General features: G+C 37.4%; 1 protein-coding gene across 1 annotated transcript; it reads left to right on the top strand.

The window, feature by feature from the left end:
* Positions 1-2441: 2441 nt before the first annotated feature.
* Positions 2442-19919, top strand: LOC149848858 (alpha-1,4 glucan phosphorylase L isozyme, chloroplastic/amyloplastic-like). Its single transcript, XM_089997796.1, has 15 exons — positions 2442-2718; positions 4136-4374; positions 4465-4566; positions 10383-10559; positions 10747-11022; positions 12268-12536; positions 13147-13264; positions 13368-13844; positions 14080-14232; positions 14676-14804; positions 14888-15124; positions 16392-16468; positions 17152-17338; positions 17509-17709; positions 19501-19919. The coding sequence occupies exons 1-15, from the start codon at positions 2490-2492 to the stop codon at positions 19615-19617; spliced, it is 2988 nt and encodes a 995-aa protein (XP_089853922.1). The 5' UTR covers positions 2442-2489; the 3' UTR covers positions 19618-19919.
* Positions 19920-20404: the final 485 nt, after the last annotated feature.

The raw sequence follows: 20404 nt of genomic DNA, 5'->3' as shown, positions 1-20404 counted from the left end.
AATTTTAAAGAAAAAATTTAAGTTCGATAAAATTAAAGTGAGGTTAATAGGTAAAGGATTTTCTCAGAAAGAATGATTAGATTATATTGACACATATTCACCTATTGCAAAATTTGCATCGAGAATGATCATTCTTGCTATTGTAGCTCACTGACCTAGATTTACATCGAATAGATGTTAAAATCACTTTTCTTAATGGTGAGCTCAAGGAAACCATTTTCATTGAACAACCTGAATACTATATGATAAAAGGTAAAGAAGATAAAGTATATAAGTTAAAAAAATCTCTATACGAATTCAAGCAATTACCCCCCGAGTGATATTTAAAGTTTCATAAGCCAATTACGTTATTAGGGTTTGTGGCAAATAAATTTGATCACTGTGTTTATGTCTGGAAAAGTGAGAGTAAATTTGTTATTCTCTCACTATATGTGGATGACATTCTTTTGACTGTAAATGACAACGATATAATTGTCATAACCAAGTCATACTTAAATTTTCAATTCGAGATGAAATACATGAGAGAAGCATCCTATGTTTTTTGAATTAAAATCACTCGAGATAGAAATTCTAAACTCTTAAGCTTGAATCAAGAAAGGTATATAAATCATATACTCAAAAAATTTAAAATAAGTGATTGCAAGCCTGTTAGAACACCTGTGGTAAAATGTTTCAAATTAAGTAAGAATGATAGTACTGGTGATGGACAAGAAAGACTGAATGTCCCTTATGCACAAGCTATTGAAAGCTTGGTGTATAATATGTTATGCATAAGGCCCGATATCGGCTTTGCTATTGGCCTCGTTAGTCGCTACCAAAGTAATCCTAGTTGGCCTCATTGGCAATCAGTAAAAATAATATTTTGATATTTAAAAGGAACTATAAACTTGAAATTACATTTTCAAGATGATGCTTTAAAATTAATTAAGTATTCTGATGCTGACTTTACATGCAGCAAAGATGATAGTAAATCCACTTCTGGATATGTTTTTCTCCTCAAAGGAGGAGCAGTTTTCTGATTTTGTAAGAAACAAGGCTGTGTAGCTCAGCATACTCAAGAAGCAGAATATATTGCATGCAATGCAATTGCCACATTTACTGTTTGGATAAGCTGCTTCATTAATGATTTGAAGCAGGATATAATCAACATACTAGTTCAAATTTATTGTGATAACAAAGTTGTCATCTCTCTTATGAAGAGTGGAGCAAACATTATTAAAAGTAAACATATAATGGTAAAATATCATTATATTCATGATATGATTGAAAGGAATAAAATCAAAGTCAGTTACTTACCTACATATGATATGATTGTTGATCCCTTAACAAAAGGCATATCAGTGGAAATGTTCTCGAAACATGTATCTTATATGGGATTAATGTATGTCTTATGGCTGGATGAGTAACTAAAGTATGTAACTCATTCTAAGAATATTGATGCAAGTGAAATACTTCAATAGTGCCAAGTGGGAGATGTTGGTCATACATGACCATAGTGGCCATATTTCACGTAAGGTTTTATGCATTGAGGAGAGAGGTGAGCTCACTCTCTCTCCAATGTGTAAAATCGCCCGGTAGAGGGCCTTATCTAAATGAAAAACATTTGAACATGCTTCATTTTGATAAGCTTCACTATAAAACTATTTACCAATTTTCTCTATTTAGAAAGAAAATTAGTAAGTCTCATATGAGCTGGGTAACCACTATCCAAAAAGGTAAAAAACCTTAGCCTCTATCTCTCCCTTAAAAAAAGAGAGGGCTTACTCCAAATGCAAACCCGAGAAAGGAGACTCCCCTCTTGAAGAAGGCACCTTACCTCATTATACTTTTTTCCTTGCATCAGGTATTCTGAACCATATCATGCACTTGAATGTTAGTAGATGATGTTGAAAATGCATGTTAGTTTGAGCAGTATGGATGATGTGAATTTTTTTAGTTTTTAAACAATAAAAAACTAATATTTTGATAATTTAATATTAAATAATACATTTTATTAGTGCATATTTTGTTTTATTAGCAATATTGTAAGAGGAGAACTACCATTTTGTTAGCACTTGATAGAATTTTTTTTTCATGCACAAACAAACAAGTGAAATTTTTTTTTGTACTATTTTTTTCATTCTATGCAAACAAAAGAAAAAGTTATCATATAAAAACTTATCATAGGCAAAATTTTCTTTTGAGAGTTTTTCTAGTTTTCAAACGTGCCCTCACTTATTTAACTTTAACTGCAAGGGCGGTCACAGTTTAAAAAGCTCCCTTCAGATTTGCTTAAGTTTAAAAATTACCCCGAATCTCAGTCCCAATAAAACGGGCATAAACATGGGGGCATTTTCGTAACTAATTAGAGTCAAACTCCTTTAGCGTCATTTTAGTCATTTCTCTCCTTTTAAAGACTCCCCCTTGATCTCCCTTTCAATCCCACTCACTCTTCTCTGTGTTTTCAGGAGGAAGAAGAAGGAACGTGTCTTCTTTTCTCTTTGTAGGCAATGTCTTCGTCTTCCTTCCGTCCCTCCTCGCGAACTCTAACCTCAATGAACGTCTCCAAAAGCCTTAGCTTTGGTACGTCTTTGCTCGGAATCGGCGATCTGAGTTCGGGGATTCGAAATCGGAACCTTCTTTCTTGCAATAACCGGAGAACCCGGCGGTCCAGGAGGCTCCGGGCGATTCGGAACGTTGAGAGCGACCAGAGGGTGGTGGATACGCTACCGGGCAAAGGTTTGGTGCTTTCTCTGCATGGTTTCGTTGAATCTGTGCTTTGTTTCCCGTGTTTAATCGGCGTGTCGTGTGAATTCGGAAAGCGTTGGGTTCCTTGACTGATCGGCGCTTGAATTTCGATGATGTATTGAAAATTTGGGGAATTTGAGCGTTCGGAGGTAATTCTGAGAGTTCTGAGTTCGAAAAATTGCTGCTTTTTTTAGTATCCTTGCGGGTTATGGTTTCTGATGTTCTACTCCGGTACATTACGTGCTCGTTACCATCTTTTTTCGGAGATTTTTAGATAGGTAACCGTAAAGTTTGGTGAACATGCTTAAGTTTTAGTATATTAAATCGCATTCGATGTTTTTTGAAGCGATCTTTCACTTTTACGGGCTTATTTATTTATGTATGTATTTTTCTTTTTTTATTATTTTATTTTATTTTTTAAATTCATGGTTCTTTGTAGTATAATTTGTACTCTTGGTTTCGTCATTTAGTCATCCTCTTCAAATCAAATTGAAAGATTGTGGCTTTGCCTGGAATGACGGTTTTGTAATGATGTTTCTATACTTTTGGTTTTGGTAATGGTCCTGATACCATACCTTCTGATTTTTTAATGTGTTAATTACATAAAAATACGGATCTTCTTTTTACCACGGGTCTTCAATTGATCTGCGAATGTCTGTATTTGGTGCTTGGTGCTTTGATTGAAAATTCAAATAAGAAGGCTGAAATTTTGCTGACGGGTGATAGTTGATTGTTGTAGCATTGTGTTTGTATCCTCTGACTGTGAAATGTGCCTGCATATTTATTGTGTTATTTGCGGTCGTGCTTTGCTGTTTGGTTCAACGTTGATATTTTCAGAATTCTGTCTTTGATATATATATATATTTATTTATTTATTTTTGCTACCCTTGTGGGTTCCAAACCCCCTAGTTGAAACTCATAGGAGGAGGTTGTTTTGATTAAATTTGATCACATGGATGTGTTTAGCACAATCAAAATAGTAGGAATATTGTATTTTTTTGAGGTAAAAATGGAATATTGTTTGTTGTTTGTTGTTGTTGTTGTTAAAAATGCAAGTTTTTGAGGGTTAAAAATTCAGTACATTGTAGGCTGCTGATTTTCCAACCCTGAAAATCCGACATACTCACCTAAGAAACATTATCCAGGGGTTGGTTTCTACTAAACCAAAACTTGTAAATCACATTTGGAGGGTTAGATGTGCAAAAAAAAATGAAAATTTTATAGTTTTCCACTAGATGGTTTGAAACCTCCTTTATATATATTATCTATATATATATGTATGTATGGAGAGAGAATTCAACAATGAAGATGTACCAAATAAAAGCTAGAAGACTGTATTTTACATCTTTGAGTTGTATGCTGACATTTGCAACTTTTAACCGCGTTGATCATTGCAATCACGATGCAGGCATTCCAGATGTTGTAACTTCCTCCTCACTTGATTCCACTTCTGTTGTATCAAATATTCAATTTCATGCGGAATTCACACCTTCATTCTCCCCGAATCATTTTAGCCTACCCAAAGCTTATCTAGCAACTGCACAAAGTGTTCGTGATGCTCTTATCAGAAACTGGAACGAGACATATGAGCATTATGAGAAGATAAATGTGAAACAGGCATACTATTTATCTATGGAATTTCTGCAGGTGATTGTAATCCCCTAGTTTTTAGTTTTGATTGATGAAATCACTTGGTGGCTGTGGTTCACTCTATCGCGTTGCTTTTCAATTAAGCAGGGAAGAGCACTTTTGAATGCTTTAGGTAACTTAGAGCTCACTGGTACTTATGCAGAATCCCTTACAAGGCTTGGCCATGATCTGGAAAGTATTGCAGAACAGGTGAGATTCTTTTTTTCTTTTTTCCCTTTTTGTTGTGATTATTGTTGTTTCTGACTGAAGTGGACTCTGTGGTTTTATGAGGAATATCTGGCATCAGTGGTAGTGGGTGGCTGTTGAAGCGACTGTTTCAGCTTTTGAAGCTTCTGCCTTGAAATAACATGAATATTTGATAGTTAAACTTTTACTAGGTTTATCTACTAGATGTGGAAAATGCTGTATAAAATATGTTAAAAAATTGTCAATTTGTTCGTAGCGTTCTTAGAAGTTCTGAAATTGTCACTTGAGGCACATTTGCTTTGGTCACAGGCTATGTCACATGGGTGCGGGTGCAGGAGCGGGTGCGGGTGCGGGTGGGGGTGCGGGTGCGGGTGCGGGTGCGGCACTTCCAAAAAACCCGGGTGCGGAGGTGCGGCAGGGGCAAAAATGTAAAAAAAAAAAATTATATATATATATATATATAATTTTGAAGTTTTAACAGTTTAACATTTAACAGTAAACATTGTCATAAACTCATAATATGATTCATCATGCATGCAGTATATCAACCTAAATATCAAATTATCAATCAAATAAGTAAAGCAATTACATAAATCGACCTAAATATCAATCAAATAAGTATTGCATAAAAGAACTAAATTACGTACCAAAGTATATCCTGATGAAGTAATGGATGCTAATAATTTTCTTCTTCATCATCAAATGCATCATTAGAAGGAATACTGGGCTCAGCTAAATCCATGTTTGTTACGTTGAATTCATGTTCTCCCTCTAAGTCACACTCTTCTGGGTTTACATCCCAAAATTTGGATGTTCCTTGTCTGCATTATAAACCCAATTTGAAAATGATAAATACAATACAAGTATATTTAAATGAAAACTAAGAAATAATCAAATAACTAAGAGAGCAAATTAGTACCTGTATTCATCATTGCTTCGCGAAAGTAATCGAAGATTTGAATGAACATATACTAAATCCTCTGCACGCTTGCTGGTGAGTTTATTTCTCTTCATGTTGTAGATTTGAGAATATGTGCTCCAATTTCTTTCACAACAAGATGAACTAGCAGGCTGCGATAGCAATCTTAATGCAAGACGTTGCAGAAGAGGTGTTTCTGATCCAAATGTTGACCACCATGTGATAGGATCTATATTATCTTCTTCTCTCGCGAATAATGCCGGTGCATATAATCTCGAAGTTGAAAATTTTCCAAACTCTTGTGTGACTTGATGTAGAAGATATGCTTCTGGAAAAAGTCTTGTCATACACATATTTCTATGTCTTGATAGCTCTGGGTCTAAATTTGGAAGGACACGACCAATACCACCAGCCCGCCACTTATTTGCATAATATTTTGGATTAAGAGAATGTGCCATGCAATGCAAAGGAGTGTTGCTCTTATCCCATCTTCTGACTAAAATTGAATGAATATGATTAAAAAAATCTAAATCATCCAATGCAGGATTTTTTTCTCCATGCATGAAAACTATAGCTTGTATTTTTTCAATCATATTATCCCACATTTCATAAACTCTGTGAAGCATGGGCTCATCCTTATCAACTTCTCTTAACATTTCCCAAATAGGTTGCGTAAATTGAAGGAAGTATACCACTCTGTCCCAAAACTCATCATCAATAATGAATTTCTTAATTTCTTGAGCCTTCATATAATCATCAACACGATAGAATGTCCAATTTTCATCAGTCACCATGTTAATCAAAGCATTCTTCACTCTTTTAGTCCTCTTCATCATCACAATGATGGACGCAAAACGTGTTTCAGCGACCTTCAACAATTTCAAATCAGAATGCATATTAAATATAGCATTAACACGATGGTGGTTAACAACAAAATTCCTAATGCTTTTGACATTTCTTTTTAAATCTTCAATTCATGAACATAAAGCATATGTTTGTGAATTTTCTTCTTCTTTGGGGTTGCATATGCTTTTTAGGGCTAGATTTAAGCTGTGTGCTACACAGGGAGTCCAAAAAATATGAGGGTACTCACTCTCCAAACTCAACGCTGCACTTTTACAAACCAGAGCGTTGTCTGTAATGATTTGTACCACTTTCTGATCACCCACTTCTTTTATCACTTCTATAAACAATCCCTTCAAATACTCTGCATTTTTATATTCCCCAGATGCATCAACTGCTTTCAAGAATATTGGGCCACTAAGCGAACAAGCAATGAAATTGATTAATGGACGCCTTTGAATATCTGTCCATCCATCAGACACAATGGAAACTCCATTTTGCTCCCATGAATATTTTTTAATTTCTAGCAACCTCTCCATGTTTGCCCTCTCTTCTGCAAGAAGTGTGGTTCGTATTTTTTCTGAACTTGGAGGCACATAACCACTCAAATTACAATTTGCCAAGGATGTTACTAAGTCCTTCCAATAAGGATTTCTAGCCGCATTAAATGGGAGTGAACCAGAATAAAAATACCTCCCAACTTTTCTATCCAATTATTCTCTTCAATATGTATTGAATGCTGCTTGTATCGTTCCTCTACCTCCTAGATTGACTTTTCTTTTCTTTTTCAGCATCTTCTTGGTGGCTTGCAAATGGCACACTGACTGCAGAAGAATCGGCCATTGCCTTTCTCTTCTCATATTCTTCTTGTATTTTCTTGTATTGCCTTCGCATTGCCTCATCAACTTTTTTGCAAGCTGAAATGCCATGTCCTGGTATCTTCAACAAATGAGCCTTCACTCTTGTGTAAGACCCAACAAAATCTTTTTCGCAGAGCTTGCATCAAAATCTTTTGTTTCCACCACCTCCTTCTCCAGTTTTTGCAAGTTTATCTACATGTATCCATAGTGGCCCCACATCATCAATCCAACTGCAACTATCAGCAAAACTAGCAGCAGAACTCACATGTTGGGATGAGGATGACGCAAGTCCTTTCCCTTTATCCGTCATTTTTATCTTGAAAAAAAAAAAAATACATGACAATTTTCAAATCAATTCGAAAACACAGGGAGAAGGGGGGGCTCAGCCCCTCCCCTGCCAACCAAACAAGAGAGCGAGAGCGAGGGGGGCTCGGCCCCTCCCCTGTCGACCCCCCAAAAAAAAACCAGATAGGGGAGGGGCCCCCTGTCGACCCAAAGAAAAAAAACAGATGGGGCTCGGCCCCTCCCCTGTCGACCCAAAAAAAAAAAAAAACAGATGGGGGAGGGGCTCGGCCCCTCCCCTGTCGACCCAAAGAAAAAAACAAATAGATGGGGGAGGGGCTCAGCCCCTCCCCTGTCGACCCAAAGAAAAAAACGGATGGGGGAGGGGCTCGGCCCCTCCCCTGTCGACCCAAAGAAAAAAACATATGGGGGAGGGGCTCGGCCCCTCCCCTGTCGACCCAAAGAAAAAAAAAACAGATGGGGGAGGGGCTCGGCCCCTCCCCTGTCGACCCAAAAACGAAAAACATAAAGGGGAGGGGCTTGGCCCCTCCCCTGTCGACCCAAAAAAGAAAAACATAAAGGGGAGGAGCCGAGCCCCTCCCCTGTCGACCCAAAAACGAAAAACATAAAGGGGAGGGGCTCGACCCCTCCCCTGTCGACCCAAAAAAGAAAAACATAAAGGGGAGGGGCTCGGCCCCTCCCCTGTCGACCCAAAAACGAAAAACATAAAGGGGAGGGGCTCGGCCCCTCCCCTGTCGACCCAAAAACGAAAAACATAAAGGGGAGGGGCTCGACCCCTCCCCTGTCGACCCAAAAATGAAAAACATAAAGGGGAGGGGCTCGGCCCCTCCCCTGTCGACCCAAAAAAGAAAAACATAAAAGGGAGGGGCTCGGCCCCTCCCCTGTCGACCCAAAAAAAGAGCTAGATGGGGGAGGGGCTCGGCCCCTCCTGTGCCGAAAAACGAGGGAGCAGGGGAGGCTCAACCCCTCCCCTACCGACCCAACAGGAGACCGAGAGAGGGGGTGGGGGTGCTCGGCCCCTCCCCAGCCGACCCAAGAAGAGAGTGAGAGACATACCTGCGAAAGGAGAGGAGGAGCCGAGAGGAGGAGCCTGTGAGGCGGAGCTGGGGGCGGCGGCGCTGGGGCGGCGATGGGAGAGCTCGAGCTCAGGGGGAGAGAGAGGAGAGATTAGGGCAAAAAAATTTTTTTGCCCTAATCCTCCTCCTTTTCATCGGGGGGAATTTTTTTTTTCGCCCAAAATTGTGGACAAAAATGACCCTGGGTGCGTTGACCGCACCTAGGGTCGTGTTGACCGCACCCGGTGCCGCACCCGCGTCGCGTCGCGTCGACGCGGGTGCGGCATCTGTTTTGCCGAGTCCCTGTGACATAGGTCACAGGTGGGGTGAGCAATCACAGTTGAGAATCCAAAAGTTGTTATTGTTGGTCACAATGTCTGTCTTGCGTCCATCTTTTTGCAGCATTCATTGGAGAAGCATTCTCAAGTGAGAATCACAATTACAATTTGCACTTTCTCATGTTTCACTAAACTTGAGAAAGTGCTGTGATTTTGATTTTCAATCATAGGAACCTGAGAAAATCCAAGAACCACAGGGTATTGCAAATGTGCCCTTAGCATCAATGTTGTTCATTGTTATAACATATCTAGGGGTGTAACTGGGTCGGGTATACTCGATTTGACCTGACGGTCCGAACCGATTATACCCGACCTAACATGATTTTAGTGGACCCATGGTTTTGGGTCAGGTACAAAATATAGACCCATAATGAAAATGGGTCAGGTTTTGGGTATTGCAAATGAAGACCTGAACCCGTTTGAACTCAATCCGCTTTGTAGATCCGACCAGAATGGTTCCGCATATTGTAAAATCAAATTGACCCGACTATGTATCCAAACCCATTTTATTCTTGAACCAACCTGAACCCGAACCCGAACCCGAACCCGAACCCGAACCCGAACCCGAACCCGAACCAATCATGTATCCAATTCTGTTTTATAGTTGCTAGTGCCAAGAAATAACTAGAATAATTGGTAAATATTATGTTATATAATCAACTAAATATTTAAAGATGTTGAGAAACTTAGAATTAATGTGCATTACCTTTTAGTGATAAAAAATTTAATTCACTTTTTTGTAGATACTTCGTATTGCCCTCCTGGTGTAGAAATTGTTGGCTTGAAGTGAATCCCAATTACAAAGAATAATACTCAAGAACTCGTTGAATCTGATACATTTTGAATATGATATATCATCAGTATCTATTATTTCAATTTGAAACGATTGGTTGGTATGGAAATATTATTTTTATATTTAAATTTTGACATTATTTTAGAATAGTTGATAAACTTCTAATTTGTTAGCATATAATCTTCTTAACAAGTAATTAATTCTATTAATTTATATACATTTTTAGTGCCTTTAACTGGCAGGCTCTGTGAGGGCTTGGGTGTCGGTGATCCCACTCGGGGTTAACGTACCCAAACCCGTTTACCCATATGGGTCCACAATCTAACCTGAATTAGATTGGTTATGGTTTGGGTCTTAATTTAAGACCCGATTCAGAATCAGGCCTGATAAGACCTGATCCGAACCCGACCAGGTTACGCCCCTAAACATTTCGCATGTGTGATTCATGTGCCTACTCCTGCTTTGCTATACTAACTCCTTTCAAAACATAATTTGTCTGTTGCTGATATGCTAATAGCACCATATAAAGGCCATTTTTTTTCACGTCTTCTGATGTGTTTGGTTTCTTATTCAAATCAATTTGCTTATATAAGTTGTTCATTTTGTGTCACTGGGTTCCTTTTCCTGCATTACTTGGAGTCATCTTGCCCATCTATACTAGGGCCTGTGCTCAGTCGCAAACTAATAATTATGCTTGTCAATTGACAGGAACCAGATGCTGCACTTGGAAATGGAGGCCTTGGGCGGTTAGCTTCATGCTTCTTGGATTCTCTAGCATCATTGGATTACCCAGCATGGGGCTATGGCCTTAGGTATAAGTATGGTTTGTTTCAGCAGCATTTATCAAAAGATGGTCAAGAAGAGGTTGCAGAAAGTTGGCTTGAGGTACACCCTATCGACATGACTCAACACAGATTTTGGTGCCAGGATTAATTACTTCTATTAATTGCCAACAATAGAAGTTTTTTACAACTTGCTGCATACATTCCTGTTGCAATTTGAGTTATGTTTATTTGCAAATATGGCAACACTGAAGTTTTTGTGCACTGATAATAGAGAACTTGCCTTGCAGATGGGAAATCCCTGGGAAATTGTAAGACATGATGTTACCTATCCTGTAAAGTTCTATGGCAAAGTTGTCGAGGGTTTGGATGGGAGGAAACATTGGGTTGGAGGAGAAGATATTACTGCTATTGCTTATGATGTTCCTATACCAGGATACAAAACTAAAACCACAATTAACCTCCGCTTGTGGTCTACAAAAGTTCCAGCCCAAGATTTTGATTTGCAAGCTTTCAATGCTGGAGAACATTCCAAGGGAATTGGGGCCCAGGCGAATGCTGAAAAGGTCATTCTCATTTAAATTTTTTTTTCTTACATACTTATTTCAAGCATTTAGTTTTTATTTCTTCACACTTTATCTCAGAATTATTTTTCCCTTTTCATGACTGATACCTAATGATGCACTGTTTTTGTGAGGTTTGGGGTTTAGTTGTCATTCTGATTAAAATTTACCTGATATTTTTTATTAAAATGCTCAGGATTTTAGCTGTCTTTTACTGCTGTATCTGTGAAATCTACTATTTTATAGTTCAGTTGCATGTTGAGTAGACACTAAAGATAAGCACGTATCTGTCTAATGGGCATATTTAACATTTAAAGTACACATGCTGTTTTTATTATCTTAGAATTGGTTGTGGATTATTAAATTTCCATACATATATTAGAATTTTCACCCAAAAGTATGTTTTAGATCAGTGTCATAAGTATTGTAGTGTATCATACGATATGCTACAATAGTATTGTATTTAAGAGGTGTTGCGATATAATACACATACACACCCGTATCTCGATACGGATGTGTACCGTACCTGTATCAAGTGTATCTTACGATACACCCCTCTATCTTACGATACACGATAAGTACAATTTAAGTTGCACTTATTTTGATTTATTTATTTTTAACATATAAGGCTCCTTGAGGCCAGTTTATGCTCATTCATTAAGGGCTTGACAGTGATTTGGGGCAGATTTCTTGCAAAAGAAAGAAGAAGATAATGATAATCATGATTGACATTATCTAGTTTATTTTTGTTTGAATTTTGAAAAAACTTCATTATGTAAAATTTATAAGCCTTGAAAAATACTTTATGATGTTTTTGTTTGTATAAAAATACACTATTATTAATCTTGTAACTTGTTAGCTTAGTTTGTTGTTTAATATGTATATTATGTCATAGTTTGCATTTTTCTTGTGAGATGCATGCTATTCATAGCATATTATCTTGGTTATTTAATGTTGGATGTCTTATGCATGCCATTCATTACATATAATTGTTTTGATGTATGATATTATAATTTTATCTTATACAAGTCATCATTGTTTCTTATGTTACAAATTGTTTAGAAATTTCCCTGTTTTTTTGGATGTTTTATCTAAAAATACAATTTTTTATGATATGATATGATATGATACGTATCTTATTTTGGTCCCAGTCGATACGATACACTTTTTACAACCTTGTTTTAGAGAGCTCTCTCTCTCTCTCATATTTTAAAGAAACTGCCACAAGTAAGATCTTTGTGTTAATAGATTTGCTATATCTTGTATCCTGGGGATGAATCTATTGAGGGAAAGATTCTACGGCTGAAGCAGCAATATGCCCTGTGTTCTGCCTCTCTTCAAGATATTATTGCTCATTTTGAGAGGAGATCTGGAGATGTCAACTGGGAAGAATTTCCTTCAAAGGTTGCCGTTCAGATGAATGACACACACCCCACATTATGCATTCCAGAGCTGCTCAGAATATTAATTGATGTGAAGGGCATGAGCTGGGAGGAAGCCTGGAAAATTATGCAAAGGTTCCCTCTTTCTCTCTCTCTTTCAACAGCTGGGTGTGAGGATCATCTATTATTGCATTAGCAAAGCATTGAATTTTTTCTATGCTCGATAACAAAATCAGGAGAATGTTATATTTGAGTGATAAAACATGCATTCATTAGGGTAATTTTTATGTCTAGTTCCCTCTACAACTGGGACTACATGGTGTAAGCACAAAATTAGTGAGGGAAACAGTATCAGATCATCAAGTGTATATATTCTTTATTTTTGTCATAGCAAAAAGAAGTGAGAGTTTTAATTTCTCTACTGATATGTAATTGTCTTAAAATTATTGCATTGTTTCTGTGTGATTACTTAATTTTCTAGTTTTTCCATCAAAATGCAAGCAATTGCATTTGGAAGAGGTATAAATCCTGCTTTGAATTGCTACATATAATGTTGTTCATGTGGCATCATAATTGTTTCTTCCTTATATGTTCAATGTTTTGTGCTAGTTCTGTGATTCAACGGTATTTCTGTCCAATCTGGTGTTCAAGAGTTGAAGTTCTCCTTGTTGACATAATATTTTAACAAATGGTTATTTCTGCATTTGACATAATTGTCATGTTTTTAATTATACGATTTTGGCAGAACTGTTGCTTACACAAACCATACTGTTCTTCCTGAGGCACTGGAGAAGTGGAGTTTAGATATCATGCAGAAGCTACTCCCAAGACATGTTGAGATCATAGAAAGTATTGATGAGGAGGTTGGTATTATGACTATGCAATTCTTAGTTCTTGCATATGTATATATATATTTGAATGGTTTCTTGATTTGATTTGTAATTTAGTTTTGTGTACGTCATACAGCTGATCGGGAAGATTCTCGCAGAATATGGGACAGAAGATCTTGAGTTATTGAAGAAGAAAATTTTTGAAATGAGAATACTAGAAAATTCTTCTTTGCCTGCATCAGTTGCACCATTGTTTGTCAAGCTCAAAGTGGAAGAAGAGGAAACCGAGGAAAGCACAGTTGATGTGGATTGTAATGCTGAATCTTCTGAGAAAAAAGTTTTCAATGAAGAACTAAAACACAAAGAGGAAATTAAATCAGAAGCTAAAATGCCAGAAGTCCAAGTCCCAGACAATTCTGAGAAGAAAGTTACCAATGAAGAACCAAAACAAGAAAAAGAGGAAGATAAATTGGAAGCTGAATTACCAGAAGAACAACTTCCAAAGACAGTTCGCATGGCAAATCTATGTGTTGTTGCAGGACATGCTGTAAACGGAGTTGCTGAAATTCACAGTAATATTGTGAAAAATGAAGTTTTCAATGACTTCTACGAGGTTAGTATCCTGTGATCATACTTTTTCTTTAATGGAAAATAAATGTGTTGCTGAAATTCAGTGACATTGTGAAAATGAAGTTTTGAGTGACTTCTACAAGGTTAATGTCCAGTAGTCATCCTTTTGTTTGTTGTCTGTTTCTGCATTTCAGCTTCTAAGTGGTGTATGTTGCACTAGTTCAAATGTCTTGTCATGTAACTGATCTGTGTGTGTGTGTGTGTGTGTGTGTGTGCAGCTCTGGCCTGAAAAGTTCCAAAATAAGACAAATGGTGTAACTCCAAGGCGATGGATACGGTTCTGCAATCCAGAGTTAAGTGAAATAATAACCAAATGGCTTGGTACAGAGGATTGGGTACTGAATACTGAGAAACTAGCTGAGCTCCGAAAGGTAATTTGTTTGTAAGGTTGTTTTTCTTTTGATGTGTGCATTCTGTTGTTTACATTCTTAGAAGTTTCTTTCAATTGAAATAAATTGGGGACGTGGTATTTCAGAACAATCTCTCTTTTCTTTTTTGTGTCAAGTCTGCATTCACTTATTGATCATGAGTTAGGAACTTAATATATCTAATGGAAAAATGGTATGTGTTGTGCACAAGCATATGCCACGGGTGCAAATTACCCCATGTGCATACTGGAAAGGACAACACATACACACACATACATAAAAGTACATATTTCTGCCATATTTGGCGTGTCATGCTTACCTCTTTTCATGTATGTTTAATACAATAGCAAGTTTTTTAGTTTTGAAGCTACCGAGCAACTGCCAGTATTCCATAAAGAAGCTTGACCTGAACATGGATTCATTTTTTTTTAAATTTGTATTTCCAGTTTTCTGACAATGAAGAATTCCAAGCGGAGTGGATTGCAGCAAAAAGAAGCAACAAATTGAAACTAGTGTCATTTATAAAAGAAAAGACGGGATATGTTGTTAGCCCAGATGCAATGTTTGATATTCAGGTAGCCTCTCATCCTGAAATGTTTTTATATCCACATTCTATTGCAAGTTAAAAATATTAGCGTAATTCCGCTATTTCCTTTAGGTGAAGCGCATCCATGAATATAAGAGACAGTTGTTGAACATTCTGGGTATCATATACCGGTATAAAAAAATGAAGGAGATGAGTGCTGAGGAAAGGAAATCAGAGTTCGTTCCACGGGTGTGCATAATTGGAGGAAAGGCTTTTGCCACATATGTGCAAGCAAAGAGGATAGTAAAGCTGATAATTGATGTCGGGGCTGTTATAAATCATGACCCTGATATTGGTGATCTACTGAAGGTATGGTGTGCATCAAATGCAGTAACTAGCAACTGCAGATTTTATGGATGAATCTGAGCAACCAATAGGATTAGCCAAGTTCTACTGCGATATAATGCCATCACATGTTATTTCATTAAGTTTCATATTTTAAACTTAAATATCTTTGACATTTAGATGACCTCTTCAATTGATGAAAATATAGAATAAATTTTCAAAAATCTAAGCATTCTTAATTCAGTTAATATTTTGCAACTTTTACATCCAACTAGCTATCAGTTAACCTAGTTTTAACTTTAAACTTGTTGATCTCTTACCCAGTGTACTCCTTCAGTCCTACAAATCATCTTATCAGAAACACAAAAGAGGAAAAAAAAGGAATCAGTAGGATTTTGGGGATATTTGCTATGTTGGCACTAAACTCAGTTTAGTTTTCCATTTCAGGCTTAAGGACTAGTCCCTTCTTGGTTTCTGCTTGTTCTTTGATTTGGAACTTTACTAGTAGCGGTGCAAAGGAGTGTTTTCATACTCTGTTATGTTCTGCTTTATCTGTAGCTATGGGTGGATGTCAGGTCAGGTACCTGACAGGGTACTGGATACCCACACAGTACTGGCTGAGTTTGGGCACAAGTTCTGCTTTTTCCCAATTAATTTTGCATTGAACCCGACCAGATAGGTTTCTGATCTAGTTTTGGCATTAAGCCTGGCTCGGTCAGGTCCTTAAAGGCTTAATGATAATTATCACTTTAATAAACAGATTGTGCAATATTTGTTGCCCTAATATTGTAGTACTATTGTGCTGATTATAAATATTGTGTAATTTATGTTTGAAATTTCTAGAGAAAAATAAATTAGGGCATATTGCATGAAGTAAAAGGGGATGGGGGTTTGCCAGTAAATAATTGACCTCATCCACTGGCTATCTTTGGTGACCTATGACAGTGACCTCTTCTACTGTCTTCTTATTGGCCATCACTATCATCATCTTTTATGTGTGTGTGTGTGTGCGAGCGTGTGGAGTCTGGGGTTGGTGACTGGACAGGTAGCAGGCAACATTCCATGCCTGAGCTCTTGATTTAAGAGCCAGCCTATCGGGCCCCTAATGGGCTGCAGGTCCGTTTGGGCCAGGCCTGCCTGATATCCATCCCTATCTTCAGCTACCAACTTTCATATCATGTATCTTACAATTTGTTATTGATTTTTTGTTTTCATTATCTATGATTATATGATACATATCAAGTGCTTCCCTGATCTGCATCATGGGTAATCAGTGGTTCAACTTGTACAGGTTGTTTTTTTTCCCAACTATAATGTGAGTGTTGCAGAAGTGCTCATTCCTGCCAGTGAACTATCTCAGCATATCAGGTATTTGTAATAAGCTAATATTTTGTTTCAAAATTGGTCGGGAATGATGTATCAATGTAAGAAACCACTCATTTCCTGCTTGGATATTTTCTGTTCTCCTAGTTTGATCTAGGCCATCTGGGTGTTGGTTCAAATGGTAGATTTGTTAAATCATGAGGATTCTTGTCGGCCATTAATGCCAAACATCATTTGCTTTTCTCCTTTTAAGACCATGTGAATGAGACAAATTTTGAATTCTTCTCACGATTTGCAGATCTGCACTGTAAATCGTGCTGGTGTTGCCAGCTTAACAGAAACAGACACATCCAAAAATCATCTTACGAGTTCATTGTGATAGACAAGAACCAGCTGACATGCAAAAGAAGTCTTAAAATGATAAAAGATTAAAAAGAAGAAAAGAACTGGAAAAATATGCAAACAAGTGTTTGTAAAATAATTTAACAAGCTACTACCATTTGTAATGTACAAGTTCCTGCCTTGATTGGTAACCAAATTAATCTGTGTTCATAATAGAGGGGATGTTTAGTCTCTATCTTGGTGTAAGGAGAATTTTGATTATTCTGTCTTATTTTGATGTATTGAATTTACTACTGCTTGATTGGGCCACACTTCTCAAAGAAACGCACACAAGCATACGTGATGCATGTCATTTAGATGCTAAATTCTACTTATGTCCTATGCAGTACTGCTGGGATGGAGGCTAGTGGAACCAGTAATATGAAATTTGCAATGAATGGCTGCGTTTTGATTGGAACATTAGATGGGGCTAATGTCGAAATACGTGAAGAGGTTGGTGAAGATAACTTTTTCCTATTTGGTGCACAAGCTCATGAGATTGATGGATTGAGGAAAGAAAGAGTTGAAGGAAAGGTATCCACATCTAATAAAATTTACAACCCAACTATCCAACTTTCCTTTTTTGTTTTAGATTTTATCCATTTCGACATTTTCCCTTTTACTGAAGCAATGGAGAAAAGAAAAGCTTTATATTGCATTAGTCCATGATCTTCCTAATTTGTTTTCCATTTACTCTTTTACAGTTTGAACCAGACCCTCGATTTGAAGAAGCAAAAGAATTTATCCGAAGTGGTGCCTTTGGAAATTATGACTACTCTTCTTTACTGGGGTCCTTGGAAGGGAACGAGGGATATGGTCAGGGAGACTATTTCCTTGTTGGAAAGGACTTCCCAAGCTATATTGAGTGCCAACAGGAGGTTGATGCTGCATACAGAGACCAGAAAGTAAGTTTTTTCTACAAGCACCAAATCTGATTCCTGTTTGTCTTTGTATTCAATTCCATGGATCCTCGAGGGAAAAAAGGAACTTTGATTTTTTTTTTGTTATGTCTTCATTCTTTCTTATATAAATTTGCTTATTATTTTTCATTCTTTCTGATTTTGAAGTGCTGATCATGACCATGCGTTAATTGTAATTTTTTGTTTCTAAGTCTGCTGTAACATAAAACTCCAAAACATGTTTATTTTAGAATGACATGCACAAGTAAGAGTAAGACAAAATATATGGAATGTCGGTTTAGTACGCAACAAAGTAGTGATGGGAGTGTAGTGAAGCTTGGTGAGTAAGAAATACCGGTGGATGACTGTTTCAAATATTTGGGATCTATCATTCAAAAGTATGGAGAAATTGATGGAGATGTAAATCATAGGATAAAGGTTGGGTGGATGAAATGGAAAAGTGCAACTGGAGTGCTGTGCGATCGTATAATGCCATTGCGGTTGAAGAAAAAGTTTTATAGGACGACTATTAGGCCCGCTTTACTATATGGTACGGAATCTTGGGCTGCCAAGAGACATCATATTCAAAAAATGAGTGTAGCTGAGATGCGTATGCTTAGATGGATGTGTGGAAATACAATAAAAGATAAGATTCAGAACGAGGAGATACGTAAGAAGGTAGGCGTTGCACCCATTGAAAATAAGATGAGAGGGAATCGTTTACGGTGGTTTGGACATATTCGGCGAAGGCGTAATGATGCTCCGGTTAGAAGGATGGAGAAACGAGAAAATATATTAGTTAAAAGAGGTCGGGGTAGGCCTAGGAAGACTTGGATGGAGATGATAGGAAAGGATATGAATGCTTTGAACCTCACCGAGGACATGACATTGGATAGAAATGATTGGAGGAGAAGGATTCATGTGGAAGACACAAAATGATTTTCTTTGTTGGTTCATATCGCCGACCCCAATTGTTTTGGGATGAAGGCGTAGTTGTTGTTGTTGTTGTATGCAGAAGCACACATACAGCGCACATTCATGCACACACATTTAATGTAGGGCAACAAGGTGGGGGTGGTTGGAGTCGACAGTTTTTACCAACCTTTCTAAGTTTGATGTGTTCACAATCTTTGAAAGGCATGCCTTGTGATACAGGTGCCGCTGTATACCTACTCTTGCTGAGTACAGTTACCTACCATTGTTGCTCTCTGGCATTTCCTGAGCAAAGTTCTCTATGCTGACAAGGAAAGAAAAAAGATGGTGGCAAAAGTTTGAAAAACTTGAAGCCTCATCACCTTTACTAGGAAACAGGAAGTTTCCTTTAATAAATCCCATAGCTATGTGTATGCAAGTACCCGTATTCATTCTTTTTTTCCTCCCAAACTGTTCTTCTTGTACTGTTGGATCTAAAGAAAATTTTGGGAAACAATTCTGCTCTAACAAATGTATTAGCCGATGGAGTCCATGAAAGAACATACACAACTAAAGCCGAATGAACTAAAGATGCATGGTATTTTCTGCCATGTTGGCTGCTACTGTGTATGCCTATGCTGTTGATGGCAAAAATCTTGTGTCTGTGTTTCTAAAATTTCAGAATGGCAAATAAAAAAATAATATGATATGATCGCCATAGGAATGATGAACACAAACAGGACCTAGGAATTATGAAAAAATTCCGTTTTCTTTCTTATCTGTTGTGTTTCCAAGTTTTTTATATATTATTACTATTTCTCGAACTTGGCACTGATAGCTGCTGGTCTCATTGCGATTCCTCTTCTTACTCCTTGTTCTATGCAGAGATGGACGAAAATGTCAATCTTGAACACTGCAGGTTCCTACAAGTTTAGTAGCGACAGAACCATCCACGAGTATGCGAGAGACATATGGAGTATCCAACCCGTTCAGCTGCCTTGAAGCATGCATTTCTAAAGGCAGAACAACCTCTGTTGTGCAATCTAGCTTATCTTCATCTTCAACCATGGCGATCTTAGTTAAAGCTGATTTAGTCAATAGCACTAGCCCATGCCTATGATACTAGGGAAGCTTGTATATTTTCTGCTAAATAATGCTTATGTTATGCTTATATCCTTATTTATTAGCTCTCCCCACATGCCCATCATGAACTACATTATGCCTTGTACTTAATCATAATGCTGATGGTGGTTGCAATATCTTGAACAGTTGTCGTCTACTAAATAAAGAGAAAATTTTGTTTCATATGGTATGTGCTTTATAGGTTTAAGGGCTCTCATGCTAATCATTAAACAGGTGGACCTGCAGTTTTATAGGGAACATGTATATGCATATAATTTAGTTTTACGTGAGGAAGTGAATTGTTTTCATATGGAAACAAATCACCTTGCTTTTCAAAAGTGCCCTCAAATCAATCAAATTGTATTCACAATACATTGAAATGTATAGATCACGAAAAATGATTTTTACCCACAATACATGAGATTATCTGAGAGTCCAATAGAATCGATTTTTTTTTTCAAAATTTGATATGAAAATTTAGCTAGGTCGGGGATGGTGAAACCTTGAAAAGACCATTCCCCTAACTAGCATCCCATAAGAGACAATTTTGAATGTATGTATTCTCCTTTTTTTTTTTGAAGTATTAATGAACTGGTGGGAGTCTGCCTAATCCCAGCTTGCCTATCGAAAAAAAAAATGTCTGAGAAATATATGGTAGGACAAAAAA

The sequence above is a fragment of the Nuphar pumila genome, chromosome 1, assembly GCF_984573655.1.
Source record: "Nuphar pumila chromosome 1, dmNupPumi1.hap1.1, whole genome shotgun sequence".
NCBI classification, from domain to species: Eukaryota; Viridiplantae; Streptophyta; class Magnoliopsida; order Nymphaeales; family Nymphaeaceae; genus Nuphar; species Nuphar pumila.
The sequence above is the reverse complement of the archived record's forward strand: the minus strand, read 5'-3'. Positions and strand labels throughout refer to the sequence as shown.